This window comes from Cornus florida, unplaced genomic scaffold, assembly GCF_030987335.1.
Source record: "Cornus florida cultivar Cherokee Brave unplaced genomic scaffold, ASM3098733v1 CherokeeBrave_3.0.0_Hap2_Chr07, whole genome shotgun sequence".
NCBI classification, from domain to species: Eukaryota; Viridiplantae; Streptophyta; class Magnoliopsida; order Cornales; family Cornaceae; genus Cornus; species Cornus florida.
The window spans coordinates 11,366,613-11,394,133 of record NW_026775577.1 but is presented as its reverse complement, the minus strand read 5'-3'; the positions used below and the strand labels follow the sequence as shown (position 1 = coordinate 11,394,133).

Sequence of the window (27,521 nt, the reverse complement as noted above, 5' to 3'; positions counted from 1 at the left end):
TTTTATCATTTTTCCATAGTTCTAATACAAGTATATAGACTATATTTAAATTATTATTTCATTCACCGGTGATAAATTCACCATCACATAAAACGGACCGGGGAGGATCTTAGTCACTTTTGGGAATAAGTTATATATACACATATATATGTATATTTGAATATATATACAGACATACACAAGTGAAGCCCTAGCTTTTTATAGTTTATTGTTTGGGGTGTCTTCAGTTCAGGTGATGTCTGAAAAGGGTATGCTTCAGTTGCCCGAGCCCCAACCCAACACGTCAGAACCAGAGAAAATGGACCTTGCTGCTCCATCCAACGCCAATGCCAGTGAGTGATTCTTTATCTATAAGCTCATCGATTCCTTTGTTTTGTTTGGTTGCTCAGAAAATGGAGCAAGAGAAAGTGAATTTTTGCATCTTATGTGTTTTTTTTTTTTTTGGCTGTTCTGGGTGTTGTTAACCCAATTAAGTGGTTGATCATCTTCTTACTTAGCTCTGATCTCTCTAGAGTTTTTTTGTTTTTTTATTTTTTAATTCCCGGTAAGTATCTCTCTACAGTTTTTTCTTTGTGCGTTTGTAATTGGAGATGCAATTTCGGTGATTAACTTAATAGATTGCTCTTTCATTTTTTGGTAGTGTGTGAAAATGGTGCTTTTGTTAACGTGGGTTTGCAATTTTTACTCGATTTTACTTGACTGCTTCTTTCCATTTTTATTTTATTTTATTTATGGATTTATTGTTTCTACTGCACATTTATCCTCTCATTGAAGTTACTTATCTTTGTTCACGGTATATGTTTGTAACTCTGTGTATTATTGTTATTTTTTGGGTAAATAACTTTGTGTACTTCTTTGCGAAAGTTCAGTCCCTCTCAATTTGTCATATAGTTTCTTGAAATGTATCTGTTGGAAGGACATTTAGAAACTGTATTTTTTTTTGTTTTTTGTTTTTTTTTTGTGTGTATTTTGTCCATTCATGATTTCCTATCTCATGGATTGGGTGACTTTCCTCTTATGTTGTTAAATGTGGATGGTGAAATATAATGTCACATGGTGTGCTTGTTATGTTACAATTAAGTGCTCATTTCTTGGTGCTTTACGTGTTGTAAATGGTTTGAGTTGAAGATGCATGATCATTCCGCATTGTTAATTGCAGTTGAGAACTGATCAATTTGTGTTTATCGACCTTTTAGTCTCTATAAGGAATGGCCACAGCGATTGCACGAGTTTATTCTTTTTGCATATTTGACATTGTATGTATCGGACGATGATGCATCAGTTACCTTGACAATTTATTTCCTTGATTTGCTTAGATATACCAGAGAGCTTGTTGTACAAAAACCGCTTACAAGAGTACACACAACGTTCAGCAATATCACTCCCAATATATCAAACCGCCAATACAGGAGTTCCGCATGCTCCAAACTTTACGTCTACCGTCTTCGTGGACGGTTCATACTACACATCTTCAACCGCATTTTCAAATCGAAAGGCAGCAGAGCAGGATGCTGCCAAAGTTGCATTGATTGGCATATCAAAAAAATTAAAGGATGAAGGGTGTCCTCTTATCAGCGAGGTTTGTCAATGATTCCAGATCAAAACTTACTAATTTAGATTCTGCTTAATTTAAGTAAGGAATTAATTTATTAGGCAACAAATTATTAGTTTATGCACATTAAAAATTTTATTTTTTTTGCAACTTGCTTCTTTGGTATTGATACTTATTTTTTTCTAGTGTCAATGGTTTCTCATCAAATTCTAATTGTTACTTTCATTGGCTTGTTTGGGACATGTTCTTTTCTCTGTACTGTTAGGCACAAGATTTAAAGTTCAAAAGGGGCCTGTAGTTGGGTTAAGTAGCTAGAGTCAGAGACCTTGGTCCCTGCCTCTCCCTGAATTATTATTAATTTTTTTTGGAAATGCTGAGTCAACGTTCTTTTTCCCCTCTGCAAACATCATGTTAAAGGTATATTGTAATATTGTATTTGACCCCTATGTTTGTTTTACAAAAAACTGTTAGTCCTAGATGCAAGTTATTATTTACTTATTCTCAAGAAAACATCAATAAAAGAAAATTGAAAGACCATGTTAGGAACTTTGCTTCTCTTGATTTACAATATATTAGAGAAAAAAGTGATACTTCTATAGGTTACAAATATCCGGGAGTTTGTTGGAAATAGTCAAGTTACCTTAGGAATTGTGAGCGTGAGAATTATGGTTATTATTGCAACATATCAGTTATCCAAATACCTTTTAATCTCACATTAATCAGCTACTATCAATTTTCACAGTATCTGCACTTCACTGTTTCTCCAGTTCCTGAAAAAAGTATTTATGTTGCTTTTGTTTTTTGTTACAATTATATGGAAGTCGGTTTTGACTTTTGATACATCTTTGTAGAGTTATTTAAGATAAATGAGGATTGAATGTGTGTTTTTATTGTTTCTGTATTATTATATATTTTTTTATGTTGTGTGATTTTGAGATAGAAGTGCTTTAATATCATGAGGTTACTACTGCAAACAACCAAAAACACTAGTAAGTCAGGACTGATATCTTACATCAACTGCATAGGTTCTCTTTGATTAATAGAAATTTTCTACCTGCTCTTCTGCCACCTAATTGCTTTCTAGTTCTTCTTTATTCTGGTAATTGCTTCATTTTTGAAACCATGACTTGTTATATTCCTTGAATACAGTTATATTTAGGTTTTGCCGTTCATAGTATTCTTGCTTTCTTACAAAAGCTTGTTAAACACTGCATGTAAAGCATACCTGTTCCTTTGTATGATGAGTTACAACACTTGAAAGCACTGTGTTTCTTTTTAGCCTTGTCTTTCAATTTTTAAATTTGCATTTTTCTTTGCAATGATATATGGAATGAATGTGCTCCTTCCTTTTGTTAATTCACTTCTCCTTTTGGCCCTATGGTAAGGTTTTTTAATGGGTCTTGTGTTCAACCTCTTTGGCTGCCAAAAGCTTCGGCTTTCAATTAAAGTCAGTCTGGAATTTGGATGAGTTTACATTTTCATTACTGGTTGCCAAAAAGCATACTCAAAATTTTCTTTCTCTCTGTTGCTTATCCAGGATACAGTTTTTTGCAAGCAAATCCTGAATGAATATGCAATGAAGAAGAATCTGAAAAAACCAACTTATGATACAGTTCAATCGGAGGGGTTGCTTCCAGTGTTTGTTTCTTCTTTGGTCTTCAATGGTGTTACCTACACTGGCGTGGCAGGTAGAAACAAGAAGGAAGCTGAACAATTGGCAGCACGTGCTGTTATCCTATCAATTTTGGGTATCTATTTCTATCTTCTTAGTTACAAGATAACTTTTTGGATCTGCTCACCTGACGCAAATCTCTCTCTTTGCTGGTGTGGTTGACTTACTGAAAAAATTATTTGACAGGGGATCTTGTTTCAGCAACCTATATGTCTGAAATTATTAAGTCCAAGTTGAAGCTGTATGCTGCATTGGGTAAAGTTACAGACTCACACAATACCCACAATGTCAGCATGCCTGTCATTGTAAATACAGGTAACAGTTCTGTCTTGCCTTTAAATAAAGAGAAAGAAGCTGAAGTTTCCCAGGGCACTGGTAGGATGCCTGTTTTAATAAAATCAAAACCATCCTCTGGGCCAATTCCTCCAATTGCATGCGCGCCTTCAGTTTTGCAAGCTGAAGTTGCTGGGGGCATTGATAATATGCCTGTTAGAATCAAATCAGAACCATCATCTGTGCCAATCATTCTACCAATTGCATCTGGATCTTCAGTTTTGCCACAGCCTCTAGTTGCTGGTTCAACTGTTGGTAGAAAACGGAGTAAGAACAAGAAGAAGACAGATAAGAGAATGCGAGGGTATGACGAGTCTAAATTACTTTCCTGTTTATAATATTAATAGTAGAATTAGCGTCATCATCGACAACGATCATCATCATCATCTCTTTCATTATCCTTGCTATTGTTATTGTTTTTTTTTTTTTTTTGGTTATTATATTCTTATCATTGTTATTGTTACTAGTATTATTCTTTTGATGTGATCTGATACTCTCTTAATTGCTTGGGTTTTATTGTTTGTGATATTTGACAACTTCTCTGTGCCCTTTTGCACTTTTTATGCTAGTCTGCTTGAAATTTCATGCAAGAATGCATTTTGCCTTCTTAAAATTTTGAAGAGTAAATTTGAGTGTATACAATATATAATTGAGCAATTATTTTGTAACATGCTCTGCATTGAATTTGTTCGATTTTCTTATGATTGAAAGAACAACAATTAAGTAACCTGAACTGCAGAATGCTTCCTTATGTGTTGTTTTACGATGTGAATCTTTTGTATATAGCTATTTTCTTTTCCCCATTATTGCTTAAGATTGAGTATTTTGTATTGATTCCTAACTGCTGCATGTTGCTTGCGGTTAGGGAGATGATGTCCTAACGAGTAACATCTTTCAGCTCAATTCAGTATCTCTCTCTGAGTGGTCTTCTCCATAGTCTATAGCATAGTGTCGTGCACGCATGCATTTGTACTCTTGACCTCTCTTTGGAAAAAAGGAATATCTGTCAGTCCTCGAGACTTTTTGTTCAAGGCACTGTATTTTACTTAATTGGGGTATGTTGTTGTGTTTGGGAGTGTGTATAGAATTGTATGTCAAACTGCTTGAGGTAAAACAAGATAATGAATTAGTAACTAGATTGGTTTGTGGTACATCAGTGGCATGTCTTGCTATAGATTGACATTTGAAACCATCGTAGGTCATCCAGTGTTTAGGCTGGAGTGCAGTTCTCTTTTCAAGAAAGCGGATGGAGGGAAAGTGTGTGTTCAAGTACCAATATTTTAAACTTTAATAAAATAATATGTGATTCTATACTTTACATAAAGGCAGGGCGTGTGATTTTCATTGTGCAAACAAAAGGACTCTGGGCAATGTGCATCTTATGGTGGTTGCATGGCTCTCCTTTCCTTTCCTCCTAAATCTTTATGGGATAAACTTTTTTTTTTTTTTTTTTTTGGTGGGGCTTGGTTGTTAACACTACTTGGTTTAAGTAGTTGGAAAAGGACTCTGACAATTATTATCCCTTCTAACCTGTATTGGATACTATATTTTTCTCAGCACCTGTCTCTTCCTTTAACAACTTCCCATCACAATAAGGGTGGGGTAGGGCATTGCTTTTGGGTTGGATTATGATCCTCATCTCCATCATCTGTGTAGAGGTATATTTGTTAAGAGAAGCTGCCCTATTTTTGCAGAAGCAGAGGGTACCTGGAGATTGCAAGTTTTAGCATCCATAGGCACTAAATGAAAGTCTCTGGAAGTCATAATTGTGATTAAGAGTTTTGATATTTGTCCACTTTAGGTCGGGTCGGTCCTATGGATGTCAGTGGAGGTGGTGGTTAGTATCAGGATGTTTTATCGGTGACGGTGATGATCTATGCAGCAATGGAAATTAGAGGTTTTGCAGTAGACTGAAATATTGCTGGACGGTAGAATTGCAATACCCCAAGCTATGTTAGTTTTGGATATGAACAAGTATATTTATTATTGGAGGGTAAAATTGTGAAACCCCAAGATCCATTATTGTCCATAAGCTGACAGGTCAAGATGGACTATGGGAGTGCAAGTGAAAGTGTAATTACAGAAACCATTATGGTGGTTCCTCTAATAGTCACATACCAAAACTAAGTTTTCATGCTTCTCAATATGTGAATGTGATACTCGAAAAATTGCTAATAAAATTTAGCAAATCCATAAATGAAGCATGCCCAAGTTAATGTCACCTCATAATCTACTGGCCCAATCTTTCTTCAACTATGACTGTTGAGATCTCCTTTTTAACCTTGCAGATTGCGAAACCATTGGTTTCTCCAAATTAGAGCCCTGATGTCAGCTACTATGACTATTGAGATCTCCTTTCTAACCTTATATACACACATATACCCTTGGTTTCTCCTTTCTAACCTTGTATTTTTTTCTTGTCTTCTCTCTTCGTCTTTTAGCTAAGTCCGTTTTTGATTCGAAAAACAGGCGTTTTCGAAAACTTCACTGTCGCAGCCAGCCCCATTACGATCGTTCGCAAATTCTACTATCGGTCGCTGATGGGTTGTGATAGATCGTGGGGCACCTTTTTGGCTTCTGTTCATCGTTCGCAAACTTTGCGATCGATCGCACTACCCATCGTTCGTAGGTTTTGCGATCGATTGCACCATCTACGATCGATCGCATCTGTGTTTATTTTTATCATTTTTTTTCAAAACTTCGGAAATTCATAACTTATTCGTTTCAACTCCAAATCAAGTGATTTTTGAGTCTAAATTTATTAATTTTTTGTTGTCTATCCAATGGTATGCACGGCAGCATCCATTTCAGTTTGAAAAGACCATTTTACCCCTTATGGTTCACTTTGTCCGTTTTAAAAACCTAGCTTCCGCATTGTTTTCCTTTGAGTTCTGTGACTTCTAGAAAATCACTCTGGCGTCTTAGAGATGATATCATCTCTAGAGACCGCATCTCTTTCATTGCTTCCGCATTTGGGATTCGTTATCGGATCAGTTTCGAGTTAATCGCTGACGCAACGGGTTCTTCGAAATTCGGGCCGTCACAAGTGGTATCAGAGCTTAAAGTTCGAAAACCTTAGGACGACGGGTTTGGGTTCATTTCATACTTCTTGCTGACATGCTTTGATGTGTTCACATGTTTACATGCTTAAATGCTTAAGTGTTTAAAAGCGTTACTTAACTGTTTTAGCATGACTGTATGTTGCATACATCTTCGTGCTTCGTGATTTATGCATTCATTGAGTGAGTTGCATTCAGTCGTAATAACTTGTATTGTTATTGACCTTGTTCTTCGTGTATATAGCATCATGGTTGTCACACGTGGAGAGTCTTCACGTCAGGCTGTTGAGGAGCAGGTCGATGACACTGAGCTCACAAGGGGTCCGGGGAGGCCTAAAGCTCAACTTCGGGGTGTGGATGCTAATCCACCACGGGCACCTACGTATGAGGAGCAGATTCCAGCACTGGCACCGGCACCGGCACCAGTAGTTAATGAGCCGTTGGACTACTTCATGAAGCTACAGAGGGTTAAGATTGATCAGTTCGCAGGGAGTTCGGATCCGTTGATTTCAGAGGCATGGCTTGACCTCATGGTTCGTAAGTTGGACAGTATGGCAGTACCAACGGACAGGTTGAGGATCTCTTTGACCTCTTCCATGTTCATGGGTGACGCAGATAGTTGGTGGAGGTCTATCTCCAATGTTCATAATGTGGAGACGATGACTTGGGTTGAATTCAGAGAGCATTTCTTCGAGCGCTTCTTTCCGAGGGCTATGAGACAAGAGATGAGGATTCAGTTCGCAGGTCTTTATCAGGGCACTATGAGTGTCATTGAGTACGAGACACGATTCACTTCTCTTTCCCGCTATGCCGAGGAGATGGTAGCGACAGACGAGACCAGGGCCAAGAAGTTTCAGGATGGGCTTCATCTTGATATCAGGCCACGGGTTTCACTTCTTGATTTGAGGACCTACAGGGAGGTGGTTCAGAGGGCTATGTTAGTTGAGGCAGAGGATCGAGATCAATTGAGGATCAGAGGTTCACGTAAGCAGTTTCGTGGCGAGGCTTTATCTTCTTCAGGGAGTCCGTGGAAGAAGGCTAAGGCCGGGGACAGTACTCACACTCAGGGGCCGCCACAACAGGCTCGTTCTGCACCCACGGTTCCTGTATCTTCGGGGTCAGCCCGGGGAGTGATTTGTCATCATTGCCAGCAGCTGGGGCACATCAAGCCTCGCTGCCCACAGCTTCATCCATGGGCTAGTCAGCCTACGGCTTCTACGAAGGGAGGACAGGGAATTTGTCATTACTGCAAGCAGCCAGGGCACATTAAGAAAGAGTGTCCAAAGTTGCAGCGCAAGGCAGCCAGTGGCACAGGTTCACAGGCCCCACCGGCACAGTCCACAGTGGTTTAGTTAGGGTTTAGAGTTCCTCAGGCACCGCAGCCAGTTGCCTCAGTTGGCACTTATCTAGCCAGAGGCTCTACGCCTAACACTTCCACATATCAGTCAGGCCATCAGGACAGTTCACAGCAGAGTTCAGATGCTCACCATCCCTAGCTTGGCTTGGTTGCATTTGAATACCATTTTGTGTACATTTCACATGCAAGTGTTAGCATGTTTTTGGTTTATCTTTTATTGTTGTAAAGTATAACTTGTTTAGAAGCATGATATGCTTCCTTTTGGTGCTGTAATATAAACTCAAATGTCTTACTTTGACTTTACTTCAACATATATGTAATGAGGCCAAGGGCCAATCTCTTTTGATGAATAAAATGTGTGGTTAATTTTAGCTTGTTTTTACTTTTTCAACCGATTTAATCTCAGGGGCATTTTGGGCATTTTAGGTTGCATATTATTTTTGGTTCGGACCATAGTTGGTTAGAAAATTCATTTTTGGTGGGGGTTTCTTCACAAACATTTTCCAAAAAAGTCCGTTTTTGATTTGAAAAACAGGCGTTTTTGAAAACTTCACGGTCGCAGCCAACCCCATCACGATCGTTCGCAAATTTTGCGATCGGTCGCTGATGGTTGCGATCGATTGTGGGGCACCTTTTTGGCTTCTTTTCATCGTTCGCAAACTTTGCGATCGATCGCAAAGGTTACGATCGATCGCACAGGTTACGATAGATCGCATTGGGCACTTCACCTTTTTAAAATTCGAGATTTAGCTATTGTCCATCGTTCGTAGATTCTGTGATCGATCGCACCATCTACGATCAATCGTATTTGTGCTTATTTTTATCATTTTTTTTCAAAACTTCGGAAATTCATAACTTATTCGTTTCAACTCCAAATCAAGTGATTTTTGAGTCTAAATTTATTAATTTTTCGTTGTTTATCCAATGGTATGCACGACAGTATCCATTTCAGTTTGAAAAGATCATTTTACCCCTTGTGGTTCACTTTGTCCGTTTTAAAAACCTAGCTTCGGCATTGTTTTCCTTTGAATTCTAGGAGTGTCACTTTGGCGTCTTAGAGATGATATTCATCTTTAGATAGCGCATCTCTTTCATTGCTTCCGCATTTGAGATTCGTTATCGGATTAGTTTTCGGTTATTCTCTGATGCTCTGGGTTCTTAGAAATTTGGGCCGTCACAGCTTGAGGTAAAACATGATAATGAATTAGTAACTAGATTGGTTTGTGGTATGTCTTGCCATAGATTGACAATTGAAACCATCGTAGGTCATCCAGTGTTGAGGTTGGAGTGCAGTTCTCTTTTCAAGAAAGCGGATGGAGGGAAAGTGTGTGTTCAAGTACCAATATTTTAAACTTTAATAAAATAATATGTGATTCTATACTTTACATAAAGTCAGGGCATGTGATTTTCATTGTGCAAACAAAATGACTCTGGCAATGTGCATCTTATGGTGGTTGCATGGCTTTCCTTTCCTCCTAAATCTTTATGGGATAATTTTTTTTTTTTTTTTTTGTTTGGTGGGGCTTGGTTGTTAACACTACTTGGTTTAAGTAGTTGGAAATGACTCTGATAATTATCATCCCTTCTAACCTGTATTGGATGCTATATTTTTCTCAGCACCTGTCTCTTCCTTTAACAACTTCCCATCACAATAAGGGTGGGATAGGGCATTGCTTTTGGGTTGGATTATGATCCTCATCTCCATCATCTGTGTAGAGGTATATTTGTTAAGAGAAGCTGCCCTATTTTTGCAGAAGCAGAGGGTACCTGGAGATTGCAAGTTTTAGCATCCATAGGCACTAAATTAAAGTCTCCAGAAGTCATAATTGTGATTAAGAGTTTTGATATTTGTCCACTTGAGGTCGGGTCGGTCATATGGATGTCAGTGGAGGTGGGGGTTAGTATCAGGATGTTTTTATCAGTGACGGTGATGATCTATGCAGCAATGGAAATTAGAGGTTTTGCAGTAGACTGAAATATTGCTGGACGGTAGAATTGCAATACCCCAAGCTATGTTAGTTTTGGATATGAAAAAGTATATTTATTATTGGAGGGTAAAATTGTGAAACCCCAAGATCCATTATTGTCCATAAGCTGACGGGTCATGATGGACTATATAGGAGTGCAAGTGAAAGTGTAATTACAGAAACCATTATGGTGGTTCCTCTAATGGTCACATACCAAAACTAAGTGTGCATGCTTCTCAATATGTGAATGTGATGCTCCAAAAATTGCTAATAAAATTTAGCAAATTCATAAATGAAGCATGTCCAAGTTGATGTCACCTCATAATCTACTGACCCAATCTTTCTTCAACTATGACTGTTGAGATCTCCTTTCTAACCTTGCAGATTGCGAAACCATTTCTCCAAATTAGAGCCCTGATGTCAGCATCATATGATTGGGCAATATTGAGAAGCACTAACCTTTGGAACAGTTGGGGAAAAAATTGAATGCAGAATAGTGTTTGTTTCTGTTTTATGAAACTAAGTTTTCATGCTTGTGCTTGGTCAAGATGATTTTTTTTTAAAAAGAATTGAAGGAAATTTCTAATGCTATCCAAACCCTAAAGAGTGATTTTGTTCTTTTCCTGTAGTTGAACTTCCCTCTAAACAGACAAAGCTTAAGGTTGGTTCCAGTTTGTTCTTTTCAAAACCAGTCTGACATTGTTTCAAGTACTAATGATTATTAGTTTGATACTGTGCAATCTTGTTGGATTAATTGAAAACATGAAACTTTTGGCTGCAGTGTCAATTTTGCAAACTTCTTTGAATTCTTTTGGTGCACAAGCACAAAATCAACTTCTCTTCATGCCACACACACAACATAAATGAAAAAGTTGCTCCCACATTTGTGTTTACAATTTCTCATTAGAGTAGTTGGTGGTTCTGCTTCATTTGAAGAGTATATATTTTGCTTAATTCGGACATTGTTTTCAAAAATACAGGTTACCAGTTGCTGTGGTGCCTTCGGATCAAGCTACTTCTTGTTCAGTTGCTTTGGTGCCTCGGGACAAACCTGCTTCTTGTTCAGTTGCTTTGGTGCCTCGGGATCAACCTACTTCTTGTTCAATTGCTGTGGTGCCTCCGGATCAAGCTCCTCCATGTTCAGTCGCCCAATGAGCGGTTCAGGTGTCTGTATTTCCTTATTAGGTGAAACATCATTGTGCTTGTTAGATGGTTGTATTATGATGTTTCTAGTTAGAAGTGGATTAGACCTTCTGTTGGTTGTACTTTGAACTCTCTTTTGAAGATATATGATCTTCAGCAGACCTTATTCACAAACAGTGTGTTTGTGTGTGTGTGTTTTTGGGTTGTTGCTGTTTATGTAGTACAGCACAGTGGCAATAGAGTTCTATGTTTGCCCCTTGGTTTATGCTGCAAAGTGCTACCTATAGTTTCCGAGGAGAGAAAATGGAAGGATTGATTTGTCGGAAAACAGGTGGTTTTTATTAGCAGAGTTTCAAAAAACAGTTTATGGTAGTTTATAGTTTATACTGTTCTTTGATTTTGGTAAAATCTGACCCAAGTAGGCCAAAGATTCTGATTATATGTTTTCAGCTTCTAATATTTGTTTTGTGACTTTGTCTACGAAACAACCACAAATTTACTCTTATTATATTAGGTTAAAGTACTGACCTCCCTTGACAGTTGTCAAAATTACAAGCAGTTCCCTTATGTTTTTGAAAATTACCCTGCACTCGACAAAAAATGTTTTTTTTAAATTCTAGCAGTTTAGAAAGAATTACTTATTACTATTATTATAATTATATATTTACGGTGTCTAGAAATTCACATCTACCAAGAATTGCATGCGTTATCATAAATTGAAATGTTAGGAAATCGATATACACGTGTCCTCTTTTTTGTTAGATCAATGGTTGTGGTGCCGAAATAATTTTTATGAATAATCAGATACACGCTTATTTTTATATTTTGAAATGTGAGGAAGTACTATTGAACAGTAAAAAATTACTGATAAAAATTACTTATTGTATCACTTGACACATGATTGAGATAACAAAAGCAAAAACCAATATGTTGAAAAGGAAGGTTTTTTTATTTTATTATTCAAATAAAAATTTGAAGTTACTAAAAGTAAAATAAAGACAAAATTTTCTAGGGCCCTCCTTTTTCGGTTTTTCCAGAGATTATTAGGTCATCACCGACACAAAATAAAAGTATCCTAGTTTTTAATAGTTATTTCTTTTACTTTTAGATGTAATTATATAAAAACTGCCCTAACCAACATGAAGCAATGAAGTTATATGATTACAAACAACTATCCACACATAAAAAGATAAGATATATATATATATATATATATATATATGGAATTGATGATGATAACAAAGGTAAGAAACTTCTCTTATAAAAAGGAGGTCATTGGTGGAAAACGCTTGAAGTCCAAGGAAGGAATTAAAACACATTTTTTTTTTCTTTCCTTTTTTAGTTTATGTTTCAATGAAATAGTTTAATGCATGCAAAGCTTACAATCTGAGATCTAAAATGTGGCTAATGTGCAACAAGAAGGACCCACTTTCTCTACTTTTCACCAACTATATATATATATATACACACACATACATATAAAAACATACCTATATACAGGTTGCATATTCAATCATATTGCAAGCTTGGATGTTTAATTAATTCATGATTTTAACATGCTAAATGAGGGTCTTTATATAAATATATATACACACAAACTTTGTAAGATGGTCTTTATTTATATATATTTATATATATATATATATGCAAACACTGAAACACACACACTTTGTAAGATATTCTTGAATTTAAATAAGACGTGATGCAAAAGACAAAGAAGGAAACCAACAAAAACAAACTAAATAAAGAAAAAAGTGGGTGATCCACATGGGCTTTGAAGCAACTTGATAGAAAACAAAAATTATCAAAATAAAAAAAAATAAATAAACTTTATAGAGTTAATAGAGGTTATATTATGACAGTTTTAATCTATAAAACAACTCGATTTAATTTACTAAAGTTGTATCCAAATTATTAGGAGCCGATTGTTGTCATTCTATGTTACTTTATTAAATCAGACACTCATATCATCTGTGACCAAATTATATATATATATTTATTAATGCGTTACATATATTCACTGTAGATCTCGTGGTTGAGATTTGGTCACTATTCAAAGCCACCGACGAATCCACTGCATGCCCCGGTGCACCTGCCCCTGTTTTTTATTTATTTATTTATTTATTTATTTATATATATAATACGGTGTGTGTGAAATTTTATAAAATACCCCTTCAATTTGTAAAATTATTAATCAGGCTCCCACCTTTTTATTTTTTTGCCAGCATCCGTACTGGCACTCCTCTCTCATCTTTAAAGATGAAAGGTTATATCATTAGGGCTATATTGACTTTGTAAGTATGATTACTGAAGTCTAAACCCGTGGTAGTCTTAACGATAAAAATTTGGAATTATTACGTATAAATGGTACTGATGGCTCATATTAACTATTTCATGGAGTCAAACTTTCACAGTTTCGAAAAAATAAAGACATAAAAAAATACTATTTACCCTCATTGAGGTACCACTTTTAGGCAAATAGGTAACATTTTTTCTACATGCAGGTACCATTTTTTGTCATTAGGTATCACTTTTTGGGTTGCACAAAAAAATAGAATCTGATACACAAAAATTGATACCTATGTGCACAAAAGTGGTATCTCTATACCCAAAACAAAAGTGGTACCTGATGCACAAAAAGTGATACCTCCATGCACAAAAAAGTGGTTCCTCGATAAAGGTAAACAGTGTTTTTTCATATTCACGTCAATATTTTGGTCAATTTCATTTTTTCAAAATTATGAGACTTTGATTTTATTAAATAATAAATATGAGTCGTTAATACTATTTATTTGTAATAATCCGTGACAACACTTTTACCTCATAATTTGGATGTCCAGATTTTTTTTTAAGTAGTTACTGGGTGCAGATGGTAAATTATGAAGTTATGATTATTTCTGTAAAAATAATTTCCCACAAAGTTTGGTTCATAGGCAAAGTCAATTTATGCTAACTTCCGGAAAAAACAGAAAGAAAAAAGTCAATATATGCTCAAATTTGGCGGGACAGAGATAAAATTACTACTTTGCAGTAATTTTTATGAATGTTTATTCAAAATTGAGTCATTATTGAAAAGAAGATTTCTATTAAACACTATATTTATGGGTGTTTATTCCAATTGATGGAAAATTTAAGTTATTATTCACTATATTTTTTTCCTGTCTTCTCTCTTTGTCTTTTAGCTAAGGAATCAAGTTTGTGCAAGATGTATGGTATTAAATAAAAGTCACTACGTTATTTGAAAAAAAAAAAAAAAAAAAAAACTACCATGTGCAAAGCACGTTATACTCATCCTATGAAATTATTAATTTACCCTTTTATTGATTAAAATCATTTGAATTAATAAAGCAAATTGTAACAAACTTCCTCGACTGTTATATTTAATTAGTAATAGTTTTAGCAAAAAAAAGGTTCTCTTGATCATTATTGAAACCTTACAAATTACTCCCTTTGTTGGTTGAGTGTTAAAATAAAAGAACGGAAGTATATTATTTTTATTTCATGAAATTGCATATATATATATATATATATATTTCAGAATTAAAAATTATTGTAATACAGTTATATCATGTTACAAAATGATTTATTTATTTAATTTACATAAAATAACATGATTAATTTTTTCATTTCACAATTTTCAAAATATAGATGAGCTTTAAAATCATCCAAATCCAATACCATGTTGATCGTAATCCAAATTGTTTACTCAAAAATATAAAAACTAAAAATTCATTGGTAAAATTTAGTATTCAAATAATTAACAGATTAAGAAAAAAAAAAAATTAACAGGGGTATAACCGTAAATTGGTAATCCCCACTCGGATTAGGAGGTTTCACCAACCAAAAACCCCAACTGTCGAGTCGAGTTAAAGGTACCCGTTGAAAAGCTCCCTCTGACTCTCTCTCTAACTTTCTCTCTCTAAATCCTCTAACTTTCTCTCTCTTAACTGTTGCTTAACGCCACGGCAGACTCCCTGCGTTTCATTTCCACCTTACGTTTCTCCCTCTCACTAGCTTTCTCTCTCTAAAACTCCCCACCTCTTTGGTTTTAAGTACAGTGCCCCACCCCAGATACTTTCTCTCTCTACACTCCTCAATCTGCAATTCCAAACCAACGATGGACTCCACAGAGACCCAATTCACTACCGGCACAGACATCGATAATACGGACACTCCCCGAGCTTCGTCCACCGTCCATCAAGCCCTCCAGCTCATCCAATCCGACGACTCGGATTCGAAAATCCAGGCGGCGAGAGAGATCAGACGGCTCACCAAGACCTCCCACCGGTGTCGCCGTCAGTTCTCCGCCGCCGTCAAGCCACTCGTCGACATGCTCCGTTCCGACTCCGTCGACTCCAACGAGGCGGCCCTTCTCGCCCTCCTCAACCTCGCCGTCAAAGACGAAACGTAAGTCGAATATATATATATAGAGACACACACACATACTTATTAAATTTCTCAAAATTCAAGTCGATGGACTGTAATTAGTTCAATTCTTGATTGTTTGTTGATTATTGTGCCTTGAATCATATTTTTCTATGTGGGTATATGTTTTAATTTTCTCAGAATTGAAGTGGTTGGACTATAATTAGTTCAATTCTTGATTGTTTGTTGATTATTGTGCTTTTAATTCAGATGTTTCTCTGTTCGCTTTCACTTTTTGTTTTTTATTTTATTTTTTTTATGTTCGTTCCTACTTTTTCCTCGGATTCAGCAATTTGGGGGAAAGAGAATTGTGTTCTGTTGTCTCTTCTTTTTGTTTAATTGCTCATAAAAGTAAAGAAGAAAAAGAATATTGTTATTATTATTATTTTTTAAAATTTAGTTTAGGTTTCAATATAGTGGGAGTTTTAGGAGGAAAAGAAAGATTACATATTTTTTTTTGTTTAAATTTCATTATAATAAGAGGTTTACTTAACTAATCCAAATAATTGCATTAAGATGATCTGAGTGTGGTTTTATTCTTGGGCCCCAAAGTGTAAAATATATATGAAACTTTCTCTGCAGCCAAACAAGCATAATTTTGTTTAAAATTTGGATGAATATTGGAATTTTCAAAGAAATTAGTGGAGTTTAGGGACATCAGAAAGGAAAATGTTGATTCTGTTACTGTTAAAATGGATTTTAGTTTATATGCTCGGGTCAACCTTCTATTCTAAAAATATAATCTGTATGTTTATCCGAATGTTCTGTTATGGTTGGAGACATCTTTAAAGAAAATGCTTTCCAAAGCTTGGCATCAATTCCTTTATGGTTGGGGTTGGTTAGCTTTGTTCTTTGCTCACATGTTACTCTTTCCTTTTCTTTCATTGGGTTCCTTTCTTTTTATCTACTCTTTGAAGCTATCACATCTAAAGAAAGATTTTATTATTATTATTATTTTTTTTTTTTTTAAAAAAGCATATTTGATAGAAAATTTGAAAAGTAAGGAAGATAATTAATGTGTTTCTAAAATTACTGTCATCATTATTCAGTGTCTTAATCTAAATATAGTACTTTGGATTTCTAGGAGTAAGCAAGAAGAGTTTATACTATTGATTTGAAAATCTAATTCTGCTATTTGTGTCAATGTGGATGAGCAAACAAGCTTGACACTTAGACTTAGTCTGGCCTATAATGGTGGCCATTGGGGAGAAAGAAAGCAGTCTGTAGACATGAGGCTGGTGGAGTAATTTGTTTCTGTAGATTTTAGTAGAGGACTAATTCTCCCACTTGTGGGTTTCGCTATTTCATTTTGTCAATTCCGTCATCCATCTCGTAGGGGATTACTGTATGGATGACTGGCTTTTGTCAATTATGGTCAGATTTACAGAGTATACTGAGAGAGAAAACAGTCACTCATCCCAATTATCTTCGCATATGACGCAGATTTTTTTATTTTTTTATTTTATTTTATTTTATTTTATTTTATTATAGCTAGTTTTTAAATATGCAGTTCCGTGCATAAATTTAAGAATCCGGCGCTCAATGGAATGTCTTAAAAGAGTCGGGCTATGTGTTGGTTCTTTGTATAAATTTTTTCCATTTATTGGTTAAAAAATATATCTGGATTTGATTGTATTTTCATTTGAAGCCCCATTCAGTGTATGGTCTGATTGGAGCTACAAGAAGGCACACCTTCAAGGAAGGGAGAGAACTGTATATCGCTTATTTTTTAAAATAACCTAGAAAGTTCTTTATTTTGGTACTTTGGCTATGAGTTGTCATAATTTCTTATATTTTAAGTCTATCATTGAGTCCCTTGCATGCTAATTTCGCAGGATATGTATATTGGCAGTTGCGAGGAAATGGCTAAATTACTAATTTTCTGATAAGAGGATATATAATTTCTGATAGAGTTGAATGGCAGTTATGGTTGATAGAATTGACCGGAATAGCTATGTTAGCTCCCCGTTGGTTCTATTTTCTGTCTCTTTCCTCATTTTTTGAAAAAAAATTGTCAAGCGCTTTAGAATTGAAAACTGAACCTTTCATTTTCATCTGTTTAGAAGCAGATTTTTGAACAATACTTTTCCTTCCGTATGTGGTTGAAAATTTGAATAATGAAACTTGCTCACAATCTGTCTTGATTTTCATTTGATAATATGCAGGAATAAGATTAGTATTGTTGATGCTGGTGCCTTAGAACCAATCATCAGTTTTCTTCACTCGGAGAGTCCAACACTGCAAGAGCACGCCACTGCAGCCGTACTCACACTATCTGCTTCTTCAATTAACAAGCCAATCATAAGTGCTTCAGGCGCAATCCCTCTACTTGTTGAAGTCTTAAGGCATGGGAGCCCACAAGCCAAGGCCGACGCCATAAAGGCTCTTTACAACCTCTCCACGCTCCAAGACAACCTTAGCTTAATTCTTGAAGCGGAGTCTATTCCTTGTATAGTTAACTTGCTTAAAACCTGTAAAAAATCTTCAAATACAGCTGAAAAAAGTAGCGCTCTTTTAGAATCTTTAGTGGGTTTTGAGAAGGGTAGAACTGCACTGACATCTGAAGAAGGTGGAGTGCTTGCAGTAGTCGAAGTGCTTGAAAGTGGGTCTCTTCAAAGCCGAGAGCATGCAGTTGGGACCCTTCTGACAATGTGTCAGAGTGACCGATGTAAATACAGGGAACCAATTCTTAGGGAAGGTGTAATACCTGGTCTTCTGGAGCTCACCGTTCAAGGATCACCCAAGTCTCAGTCGAAAGCACAAACGCTGTTGCGGTTACTAAGAGAATCTCCTTACCCAAGATCTGAGTTTCAGCCCGACACGTTAGAGAACATAGTGTGCAACATTATATCTCAGATTGATGGCGAGGAGCAATCTGGGAAAGCAAAGCAGATGCTAGCTGATATGGTACAGGTTAGCATGGAACAGAGCCTGAGACATTTACAACAAAGAGCTCTGGTATGCACCCCAACCGATCTGCCTATTTCTAGTTGTGCTTCTGAAGTTCCTTCAAAATGATTGTTTCGGTGTTTCAGTTTTTGTTTCTCTTTTTCCCTTTTCTTCCCGTTTACGTATGGCTTTGTGATATCAAATTTCCAGAGTAGGAAAAAATAAGATATTAGTGAAGGATGCCAGTCCAGGCCTTTGTCGTGGTACCGAGTGACTGGTAAGTGTCAATAATCTTGAAATTGTACGTGTTTGAAAGCGTAGTTCTTTAGTTGGTTTTTGTAAAGTAACTGGTGTATTAAAAGTTCTATAATCAGTAAAGATTTTATTTCTCCTTTTTTTCTCCCATAGTTTCCATGTGATATTGTTGAGTTTATATATATCAGCTATGTTGCTATCTCCATTTTTGTATTTTTGGGGAAAATATGATCCTAAGACATAGGAAAAGTTGAACAGATACATTTGAAATGAATAGTCTCTTTGCAAGGTATGACTAAAATGATACTGGATACTTTGTGTGACATCCCTTGTCGAATTAGGGGAAAAATTTGGGGAAATGCCTCCTAACTCTGTCGATGTGTTTTGAAAAACGTACAAAACTGACAATATCTACGTACGTGGGGAAGAAGTTACTAGAATTTATTCAAAGCTGACAATATCTACAAGCTGCTGTTCCGACATTTTGGGTGCTTAGTATTACATTCTTTATATGATCATAATGGGAAAAGTTGAACAAATACATCTGAAATGAATGGTTGTCTTGCAAGACATGAGTGAAAAGTTTTGGTGGCCTTGGAGGATTTTGATGGGGGCAGCCTAGATATTTTGTCTGCAAACTGAAACCAATCTCCTCCTCCTATGCAGACTATTCTCAGCCATCAAAATATTTGACGTGAATGGAATAATTTATTGTTTTTAGGTTGTTGTGTATGGACTATGTGGTTACCCATATGGTGTTTTTTGAATTGTTCTTTGCTTCCGTGGCAGTTTCTGTTAATTCATGGAATGTTATTTTGGTATGATTATTCCTCAACAGACAATAAGGTTGGTAACCTAACTAACCTCAGTCAAAATTAGTGATTATTTGGCAATCTTAGAAAATTGTGCTAAATTTATAGTTGAATTTTTTTTTTTTTAAATTTAAATAAATTATTTCTGATTTTAATTTAAAGATGCCGATTCAATACTCTATGGGTTTAATTTGGCCACATCAGCAAATTTTCCCTGAAAATTGATGAGTCAAGAAAGTTCAGCTCACATTGGACCACAAAAGCACGAGGCAGTTCCATTCCAAGTCATAATCTGAATGAAGACGACGACCAAAGAAAAGAAAAGAGATGTTAGGCCTAAGTGCCTAACTATCAAAAAATTAGTAGATAGTCCATTTTTATGTTCTGTTTTTTTTTATTTTTTTTAATTTAGGCTATAATGGATTCACTATTTTTAGCGCTAGAGTTTGGAAAATTTTGAATGGACCATAATAGTCTCCTTTTAAAACAAGTGAGCCACTTCACCAGACAAGACAGAGACTGACCCCAATATGGTGGACCCCATAGCTCATCTCCTTGGTGAGTTGTGTGTCGTTTATGCATTTTTCCTTTACAAAAAGTTGTACTGATATATTAAGATTACAAATGAAAAGAAAAAAAAAAATTTGTTTACCCTTCCTTTTTATTTATTTATTTTTTCCACTTTTAAAAGGAAAAAAAAGTTTGGCGAACTAGGAGGAGTATCACGAGAAGGGCTTCTCTCTCTTTTACTTTTGAATTCTCTTTTTCTTTTGAATTTTTGTGGATTGGGCTCTTAACGAAGGATATTTTTTTTCCTTATCTTTTTGGTGAAATACACGCACACCCACCTTTATCCTTACGAGAACTTGAATCTTTTAACCTTTTATTTTAAAAGACGAAAAAAAAAAAAAAAAAAAAAACCGCACTAAATTGTTAATCAAAGCTCTTGATAGGAAAGGCATTTCATTCCTCCTTTTCTTCCTCACTCTTAGCCTAAGTGCCCGTTAGGCCCATTTTTATGCAAATTGGGCTGCTAATCAAGTAGCCCAATTGCTTTTTTTCAGCAATGCCTTTGCCTAGAGCCCAAGGCAAATCATTAAGGACTGCCACCTATGCCACCGCGTGTTCTTCTACCAATGTCACTCCGCCATGTGGATGCATATTTTCGGGTTAAACATGTCTACCCTTTCTTGAGAAATTATTACGTAATCCTCAGCCAATTCCCATGTAAGGCATCAACAAATTCGTTAGTGATGTGTAAGTTTTATTCAACTTTTTGCTAATGTGTTACATGACGATTAGTCTCACCACTACTTATGAGATGTGAGAAACGCTGTTTTTTAGAATGAAAAAAATGTTTTTGTCTATCCAAAAATTATAGTATATAATTTTAAATGAAACGTCACTTATTTATTTTTTAATTACCAATTTACCATTTGAAAGCTCAGTACTTAAAATTCAGTCCATAAAGTCTTCACTATATGGTTGTTGATCAAGTAATTTAATTTGGATTGTTAAATTTTTTCTTTACTTTTTCTTTTTAGAAGTGTTATTATTATTATTATTATTATTTTTTAGTTTTTATATTTATTTAGTTACTTTGGATTGTAATTTTTTCCTTCAGTTTTTATTATTTTTTTTATTTTTGGTTCATTCTTAATTTATTAGTTTGAGTCAGCGTTTCAATGTTTTTTATGTTTGGGTTGGACTTGATTTTGAATTGAATTTGTTGCTGAAAGTTTTTTGATATGTTAAATTTCTTCTAGTTTTTATTTTTATTTTTGGTTCATTCTTATTTTATTAGTTTGAGTCAGGGTTTTAATGTTTTTTGTTTTAGGGTTGGACTTGATTTTGAATTGAATTTGTTGCTCAAAATTTTTGATATGTTATTTTTTTTTTAGTTTCTATTTTTGATTCAATCTTAATTTTTATTGTTTTGAGTTATACGTCGGGTTTCAATGCTTTTGGTGTTTGGGTTATACTTAATTTTGAATTGAACTTGTTTTATATGTAAAAGTTTTGATATTTTCTTTAAATTTATTTATTTATTTTCAAAAGCATCATGATATTTTCTTTTAATATATAGTTTTATTACTTAATTAAATTGGTGTATTATAATCATCTAAATCAAGAGAAATAGTAGTTTCAAATTTTGGATTTACAATTTGGGTTGCTAAGTTGTTAGTATGTAAAAATTTTGATTTTTTTTTTCATTTTTTAACTTTAATTTTTGGTGCATTCTAAATTTATTATATTGAGTCATATAATGGGTTTCAATATTGGGCCTTACAATTTGGGTAGCTAAGTTCTTGGTATGTAAATTTTTTTGAAAGTTTGAAATTTTTTAGTTCCATTTGATTTGTAACTATAAAAATAATTTTTTGTTCTCAGAAAATTTAAAATAGAAAACAGTACAAAAATTTCTGTTTGGTTTTAATTTCAGAAAAGTGTTTTCTAAAAACTCAGTTATAAAAATGTCTATTTTCAGATAATTATAAAATATTGTTCTTTGAGAGCTGTTTTATGTCCTCCGAATTCTTAAAAATTGTTTTCAAAATTACAAACCAAGTAATCCCTTTATTTTTGGTGCATTCTTAATTTATTATTTTGAGTTATATAACGGATTTCAATAATTTTGGTTTTTAGGATGGACTTGATTTTGAATTGAATTTGTGGGTGAAAGTAAGCATGACTTTAGGGCTCAAGCGCAAACAATCGCCTCATCTTTTTCTCCATTTGTGTGTGAATAGAGAGGGATCTGTGTCCTAAGTCAGAGGGGCGGGTGAAAATCCTTCTTCTGTTTAGAGCCTACAAAAGGACCAAAAGCAACCATAGGAAGGATTGAGTCTTGATTTTGATATTATTTTAGGAGTTTAAAAATTCACTTATCAAAAAGTTTAATTAATTTTTTTTATTTTTTTACCTTGTGTCAATTTTATGTTAATTGATCATTTTAGAGTTTTACAAATTATATTTTATAGAATAGTTTTCTAATTTATTATTGTAAATTATTTTCATTATTTAATTTTGTAATCCGTTTATCTTAAATAATATATTAAGATTTATCTTATTATTTTAAGAAATCTATTTTAATTACCATTTGTAAAAATAATTATTTATTTACTTTGTTGAATATTAATTTAAAATTAGATTTTAGGTGCACACATACCTCTCACATTAATTCTTCTCAAAAATAAATAATCCATTTCTTATTTCGTTTAAAATTACTATTCATAAATGATTAAATTAATTAAATCTTTCTTAATTAAATGATTAGTAAGGAGGGCTCATAACTCTTTGGTACAGAATATGTAACGCCCAAATCTCGTATATTAACTCTTGCTCTCTTTCTAATATTACCTCACAAGTCCAAAGCAATAATATAGCTTTCTATTCAATTTTTTTTTTTTTTTTTTTTTTTTTTGGCCAAGTAATTTTCTTTTTAGACTTTGAATCCATTTCTTTCCGAGCACTTTCTAACAACAATATTTTAAAAAAAAAAAAAAAATTTGAAATATATCAAAGACCCAACACAATTAGACAAATTTAGAAAATGATAGAAGCTGTGAAGTGGACCAGCTAAAATGACTGTCAATATTATTTGGATCCACTTAGATGAAACTAGTTGAATGCTATGTTAAGTAGTACTAGTATAATTCTAAAAATAAACAAATAAATTTTTTTTTGTTTTAGAAATTCAAGATAATACCATAATAAGAATTATTCAAATGAGTAATGGAGACGTGTATCAACACAATTACTTGGACAAAGTCAGAAACTATCAAAACTTGGTCATAATACTATGTTTCACACGTGGATGAAAAATCCAAGTATAGTAAATTCATAAAAATAGAAAAATTAGTTACTATAAAATCATTACTGATAGGGATAAGAAAATGCGAAGAATAATCTTCCAAGAGATAAAAGGAGAAACAACTCGTCAAACTCTGTTCTGATACATCCAAGGTTTATTATCCAAAAAAGGATTCCATTTAAGGGTTGTGTTCTCTATATTACCCTATTTATATCTACAAAACCACGAAATCTATATAATTCACAAAGGCTAGAGAGTGTGTAAGAGAGCAAAATTTCCAAACCAAACAAGCCTTTAGTCTTTCCTTTGCAACAATGGCGTCTAATGGAATCACAGAAGAAACTGCCTCGAGAATGGAAGAAGGTGCCACCACTTCCACCGCAAAAAAAACCCTAAAGGAGGACTTTGGTTTGTGCACATCAGCTGCATTTGTGACCACCACCCAAAAGGTCAGTCATTCAAATAAAAATGTTATATATATATATATGCATGAATGGTTTTTTGTTCTTAAATGTGTTTGTGTTTTCTCTATACAGTTGATTGCAGAGGTGATCGGAACATACTTTATAATCTTCGCCGGCTGCGGCTCGGTCGCCGTTAATAAGTTGTATGATGGTGTGGTCACATTTCCAGGGATTTGTGTGACATGGGGTCTCATTGTCATGGTCATGATTTACTCTGTGGGTCATATATCTGGGGCCCATTTCAATCCGGCGGTCACCATCACTTTCGCTGTCTTTCGGAGATTTCCATGGGTGGAAGTGAGCATTCTGGTTTTATTATTGTTGTTTGGTTTTCCTCCTCAATTGTTAGAAAAACTTTCAAAAGAACAAATAAATAAATAATTTGATCCACCATATTAAACAATATATTTATATGGAGTAACTTGTGTAGCATATGATAAAAAGATCTTGAAAAAGCCCTTTGGAAATGTAATTTGCATTTGAAATACACATTCCTTCTTTTTTTTCTTTTCATTTATTATTATTATCAAATGATAGGTAATGGAATTCAAAATTTCAAAATTTCAAAATCATTACCCTTGAAGCATGATATTTTTTTGAAATATTTTTTCTGGTGAAGATTATTCCAAACATATCACCTTCTTTATTTTGTTCACAAAAGTTTTTAGAATCAGATGAAGAATTGCGATACAATATTTCACTCGTTTACGTGAGTTGAAGATGACATCATTCCCACTCACATAAAATAGTCTCCTAGTCTAAGAGTCAGACTCTTTATCATTTACCTTAAATGAATATAATTCATGTACTGTTATACAAATTTGTTACACTCCATTTATATATATATATATATATATATCATGTTTTGTAGGTGCCCCTATACATAGCAGCCCAGGTAATGGGATCAATTCTTGGCAGTGGCACCTTATGTCTAATGTTTGATATAACTCCTCAAGCATACTTTGGAACTCTACCAGCTGGATCTGATATGCAATCTTTCACAATTGAAATCCTCACCTCTTTCCTCCTTATGTTTGTCATCTCTGGTGTTGCCACAGATAATAGAGCGGTATGTTAATTAATTTAGCATAAATTTATATTTTCCATGTCATTAATTTTCAATTTTACTTAAGTAAATTATATCTAGTTTTTCTCGAGAGCATGCCATTGGTTGCTTCAGTGCCCAAGTTTCCAAACCTACATGCAATACATATCGAGTCTGATTGAATGATCAAATTAGACTCGAGAGTGAACACGACAATGATTCAATTAATTATAGGCATAATGTGTGTTCAGGTTCAGGTTTTAGAATGAACAGAATATTCATTTAGCATAGAGCAAATGTTCTTTCTTTTTTATTTTTTGAAAATTTTTCATGTATAAAAGCTACTTTTTGCTCATTTATTTATTTATACTCTTTTGTAACAAAAACTTTTTTGTAATAATGTTTATTTGCAGATAGGAGAGCTGGCTGGTATTGCCGTTGGAATGACTATTGTAATAGATGTCTTTGTTGCTGGGTATGTTTCTCCTCTAACATAATGCCTTCTACAGTGCTCTAGAAAATTATCTATCTCAAACAGTAGGTTCATTTCTGTAATTTTACATTATAGAAAACTAAGCATCCCTCAATGGAATAACATAATATTTATTACTATTTGAAACCATTAAAATAATATTGAAAATTGTTTTGAGTAGGATTTGGCTTGAGTTTTTCGAAAGAGATTTGGTATTGTCCTTAATAATGCTTGAACACTAGCTTATTTTTTAAAACTCGAGCGCACTTTTTAAGCTAGAATGAGTCTTAATGTGTCAGAGTTACTTGTTTGTCTATTCTTTTTTTCAATGTTTAAACAAACATACACATCCACATCCATGATATTGTCCCTATATGCTACAGAGTAAGATTTAATGTGTCCGAGTCACTTCTTCGGCTAATTTTTAATTTTGAAAGTTCAAGCAAAAACATACACACATTAAGGCTGAATGCTCAACCTCCCTTTTAACGAGATTAAATCATACTAATGTCTATTAGTTCCTTGTTTGGCTACTCTCGAAACTCAAAATTAAATAACTTTTTTTTCACAATTGTAATGCAGGCCCATTTCTGGAGCATCTATGAATCCAGCAAGGAGTATTGGGCCAGCTATTGTTAGACATACTTACAAGGGACTGTGGATCTATATACTTGGCCCACTTGTAGGAGTCATGCTTGGAGGATTCGCTTATAACTTGATTAGATTTACAGACAAACCACTTCGGGAGATAACAAAGAGTGGCTCATTCCTCAGAAGCATCTCCAAAAATTGATTTATTCTATTTCTATTTCTCATTTGGTTTCTCTTATATGAGAGTCATTGCAATTTTTTTTTTTTCATTGTATTTTATTAGTTCTCATTTGATTCCTCTTATGAGAGAGAGAATGTATTTTTCTCAATGATGTTGGTATATATTTGAAAGTTTTATTTTGTTGTGATATTTGTTCATGTGTATTAATAAATATGCAATTTCTTGTCTAATGACTGATATGTGTGATTTGTGGTTTGCAAATTATTGGAGAGTTCAAAAATGACTAGTTGGTGGATTGATTCTTCTATGTCAAAATAAAGAAATATATATAAAGGTCACTCAATCTAAAATCCAAAATGTTAAGAAATATGCAATTGAATAGATCAAAAACCAACAAGAAATTCGATTAATGTGTTGAAAAAAAGTCACTTGATTAAAATATGTGTACATTTAATATATTTAATCAATATACTTGGCTTTTTTTTTTTGGGATAACCCGTGGTATCTAAGATTTTGCCCCGACTAATCCCCAAGGTCCCATGAAGGGCGCCTCTCCACCCCAGGCCAGGTAAGTCGTTGAGTATATCAGCGGAGGCGTGGCCCTAAGTTGTCATAAGCCCTTGGCACTAGTAAGCACCCAAGCCCAGATGATTTTACCACTAGACCAATCTTCTTTTAGGGTTCGGATACGATGAAAGTTGGATTGGTATTCTCTAACTCACTAAGCTATCAAGACATTTATATATGCAACTCCATTAAAAATATTAAAAAGTATTATCAATTGATTAAATTATATACATATATTTTTAGTTTAGAAACAATAAGAATCGACCTTTGGTGATGTGACTTAAAATTAATAAGCAGAATGACGATTATGAGAGACTATTCTTAGCAAAAATCTAGTTTAGATGTCCACGTGTATTGGAGAGGATAGTTTGAATACTCTTGGAAGGATAGCATAGACGTCGACTGTTTGGCAGGAAGGAAATAAAGTTGGAGCCCATTTTGTTTCTTTCCGAAATGGAATGGAGAGGAGAGAAAAAATATATATATATTTGTTTGAAAAAATTGTTGTTAACTTGTTAATTTAGATATTTAAAGGTAAAGAGTTAGAGGTTAAATTAGTAAAAATAGAGAGTCGAAGTTTAGTACTCTAAAACTCACCGAAAGTACTAACTACTAAACTATTAAGGCATCTACAAGGTATAGTGTTAAAATATTATTATTCATATTTTCTTCCCTTGAAGAAAAGGAATATAGAAACCTTTTAAGGTTGTGTCTCTTCTAACCTTTCAGGAAAAAAAAAAAAAATGGGTTGTTTCTTCTATTTACCCTTTTCACTTCCATCCTAATAGAAGAAAGGAAGATAGGAAGAGGGAATAGAAAATAGAAAATGGAACTAATCTATATCATATTCTATAATAAATTTAGGCAAAAGTATAAAAAACACTCTGAAATTTTACTGAGTGAGTATAATACTTTTGTGATAT

At 34.2% G+C, this 27,521-nt stretch overlaps 3 protein-coding genes across 3 annotated transcripts; all 3 read left to right on the top strand.

Annotated features, from left to right (window-relative positions):
• The first annotated feature begins 84 nt into the window (after window positions 1–84).
• On the top strand, window positions 85–8,344 carry LOC132316666 (uncharacterized). Its single transcript, XM_059815139.1, has 5 exons — window positions 85–332; window positions 1,317–1,579; window positions 3,090–3,300; window positions 3,411–3,861; window positions 6,861–8,344. The coding sequence occupies exons 1-5, from the start codon at window positions 236–238 to the stop codon at window positions 7,966–7,968; spliced, it is 2,130 nt and encodes a 709-aa protein (XP_059671122.1). The 5' UTR covers window positions 85–235; the 3' UTR covers window positions 7,969–8,344.
• A 6,609-nt stretch (window positions 8,345–14,953) lies between these two features.
• On the top strand, window positions 14,954–18,800 carry LOC132316661 (U-box domain-containing protein 4). The gene is made up of 2 exons (XM_059815133.1): window positions 14,954–15,490; window positions 17,674–18,800. Exons 1-2 carry the CDS (start codon window positions 15,201–15,203, stop codon window positions 18,524–18,526), a joined length of 1,143 nt encoding a protein of 380 aa, XP_059671116.1. The 5' UTR covers window positions 14,954–15,200; the 3' UTR covers window positions 18,527–18,800.
• Window positions 18,801–23,396: 4,596 nt separating this feature from the next.
• On the top strand, window positions 23,397–26,288 carry LOC132267466 (probable aquaporin NIP-type). The gene is made up of 5 exons (XM_059768626.1): window positions 23,397–23,727; window positions 23,815–24,039; window positions 24,614–24,811; window positions 25,201–25,262; window positions 25,842–26,288. Exons 1-5 carry the CDS (start codon window positions 23,593–23,595, stop codon window positions 26,050–26,052), a joined length of 831 nt encoding a protein of 276 aa, XP_059624609.1. The 5' UTR covers window positions 23,397–23,592; the 3' UTR covers window positions 26,053–26,288.
• Window positions 26,289–27,521: the final 1,233 nt, after the last annotated feature.

What these genes read in the sequence shown, in the direction of transcription:
- LOC132316666 (XM_059815139.1), top strand. Translation starts at nt 236, where the DNA reads ATGTCTGAAAAGGGTATGCTTCAGTTGCCCGAGCCCCAACCCAACACG. An exon ending in TGTTATCCTATCAATTTTGG is followed by an intron (nt 3,301 to 3,410) that starts GTATCTATTTCT and finishes ATTATTTGACAG; the next exon opens with GGGATCTTGTTTCAGCAACC. An exon ending in ACAGATAAGAGAATGCGAGG is followed by an intron (nt 3,862 to 6,860) that starts GTATGACGAGTC and finishes TCGTGTATATAG; the next exon opens with CATCATGGTTGTCACACGTG.
- LOC132316661 (XM_059815133.1), top strand. Translation starts at nt 15,201, where the DNA reads ATGGACTCCACAGAGACCCAATTCACTACCGGCACAGACATCGATAAT. An exon ending in CTCGCCGTCAAAGACGAAAC is followed by an intron (nt 15,491 to 17,673) that starts GTAAGTCGAATA and finishes GATAATATGCAG; the next exon opens with GAATAAGATTAGTATTGTTG.
- LOC132267466 (XM_059768626.1), top strand. Translation starts at nt 23,593, where the DNA reads ATGGCGTCTAATGGAATCACAGAAGAAACTGCCTCGAGAATGGAAGAA. An exon ending in TTGTGACCACCACCCAAAAG is followed by an intron (nt 23,728 to 23,814) that starts GTCAGTCATTCA and finishes TTCTCTATACAG; the next exon opens with TTGATTGCAGAGGTGATCGG. An exon ending in TTGCCACAGATAATAGAGCG is followed by an intron (nt 24,812 to 25,200) that starts GTATGTTAATTA and finishes GTTTATTTGCAG; the next exon opens with ATAGGAGAGCTGGCTGGTAT.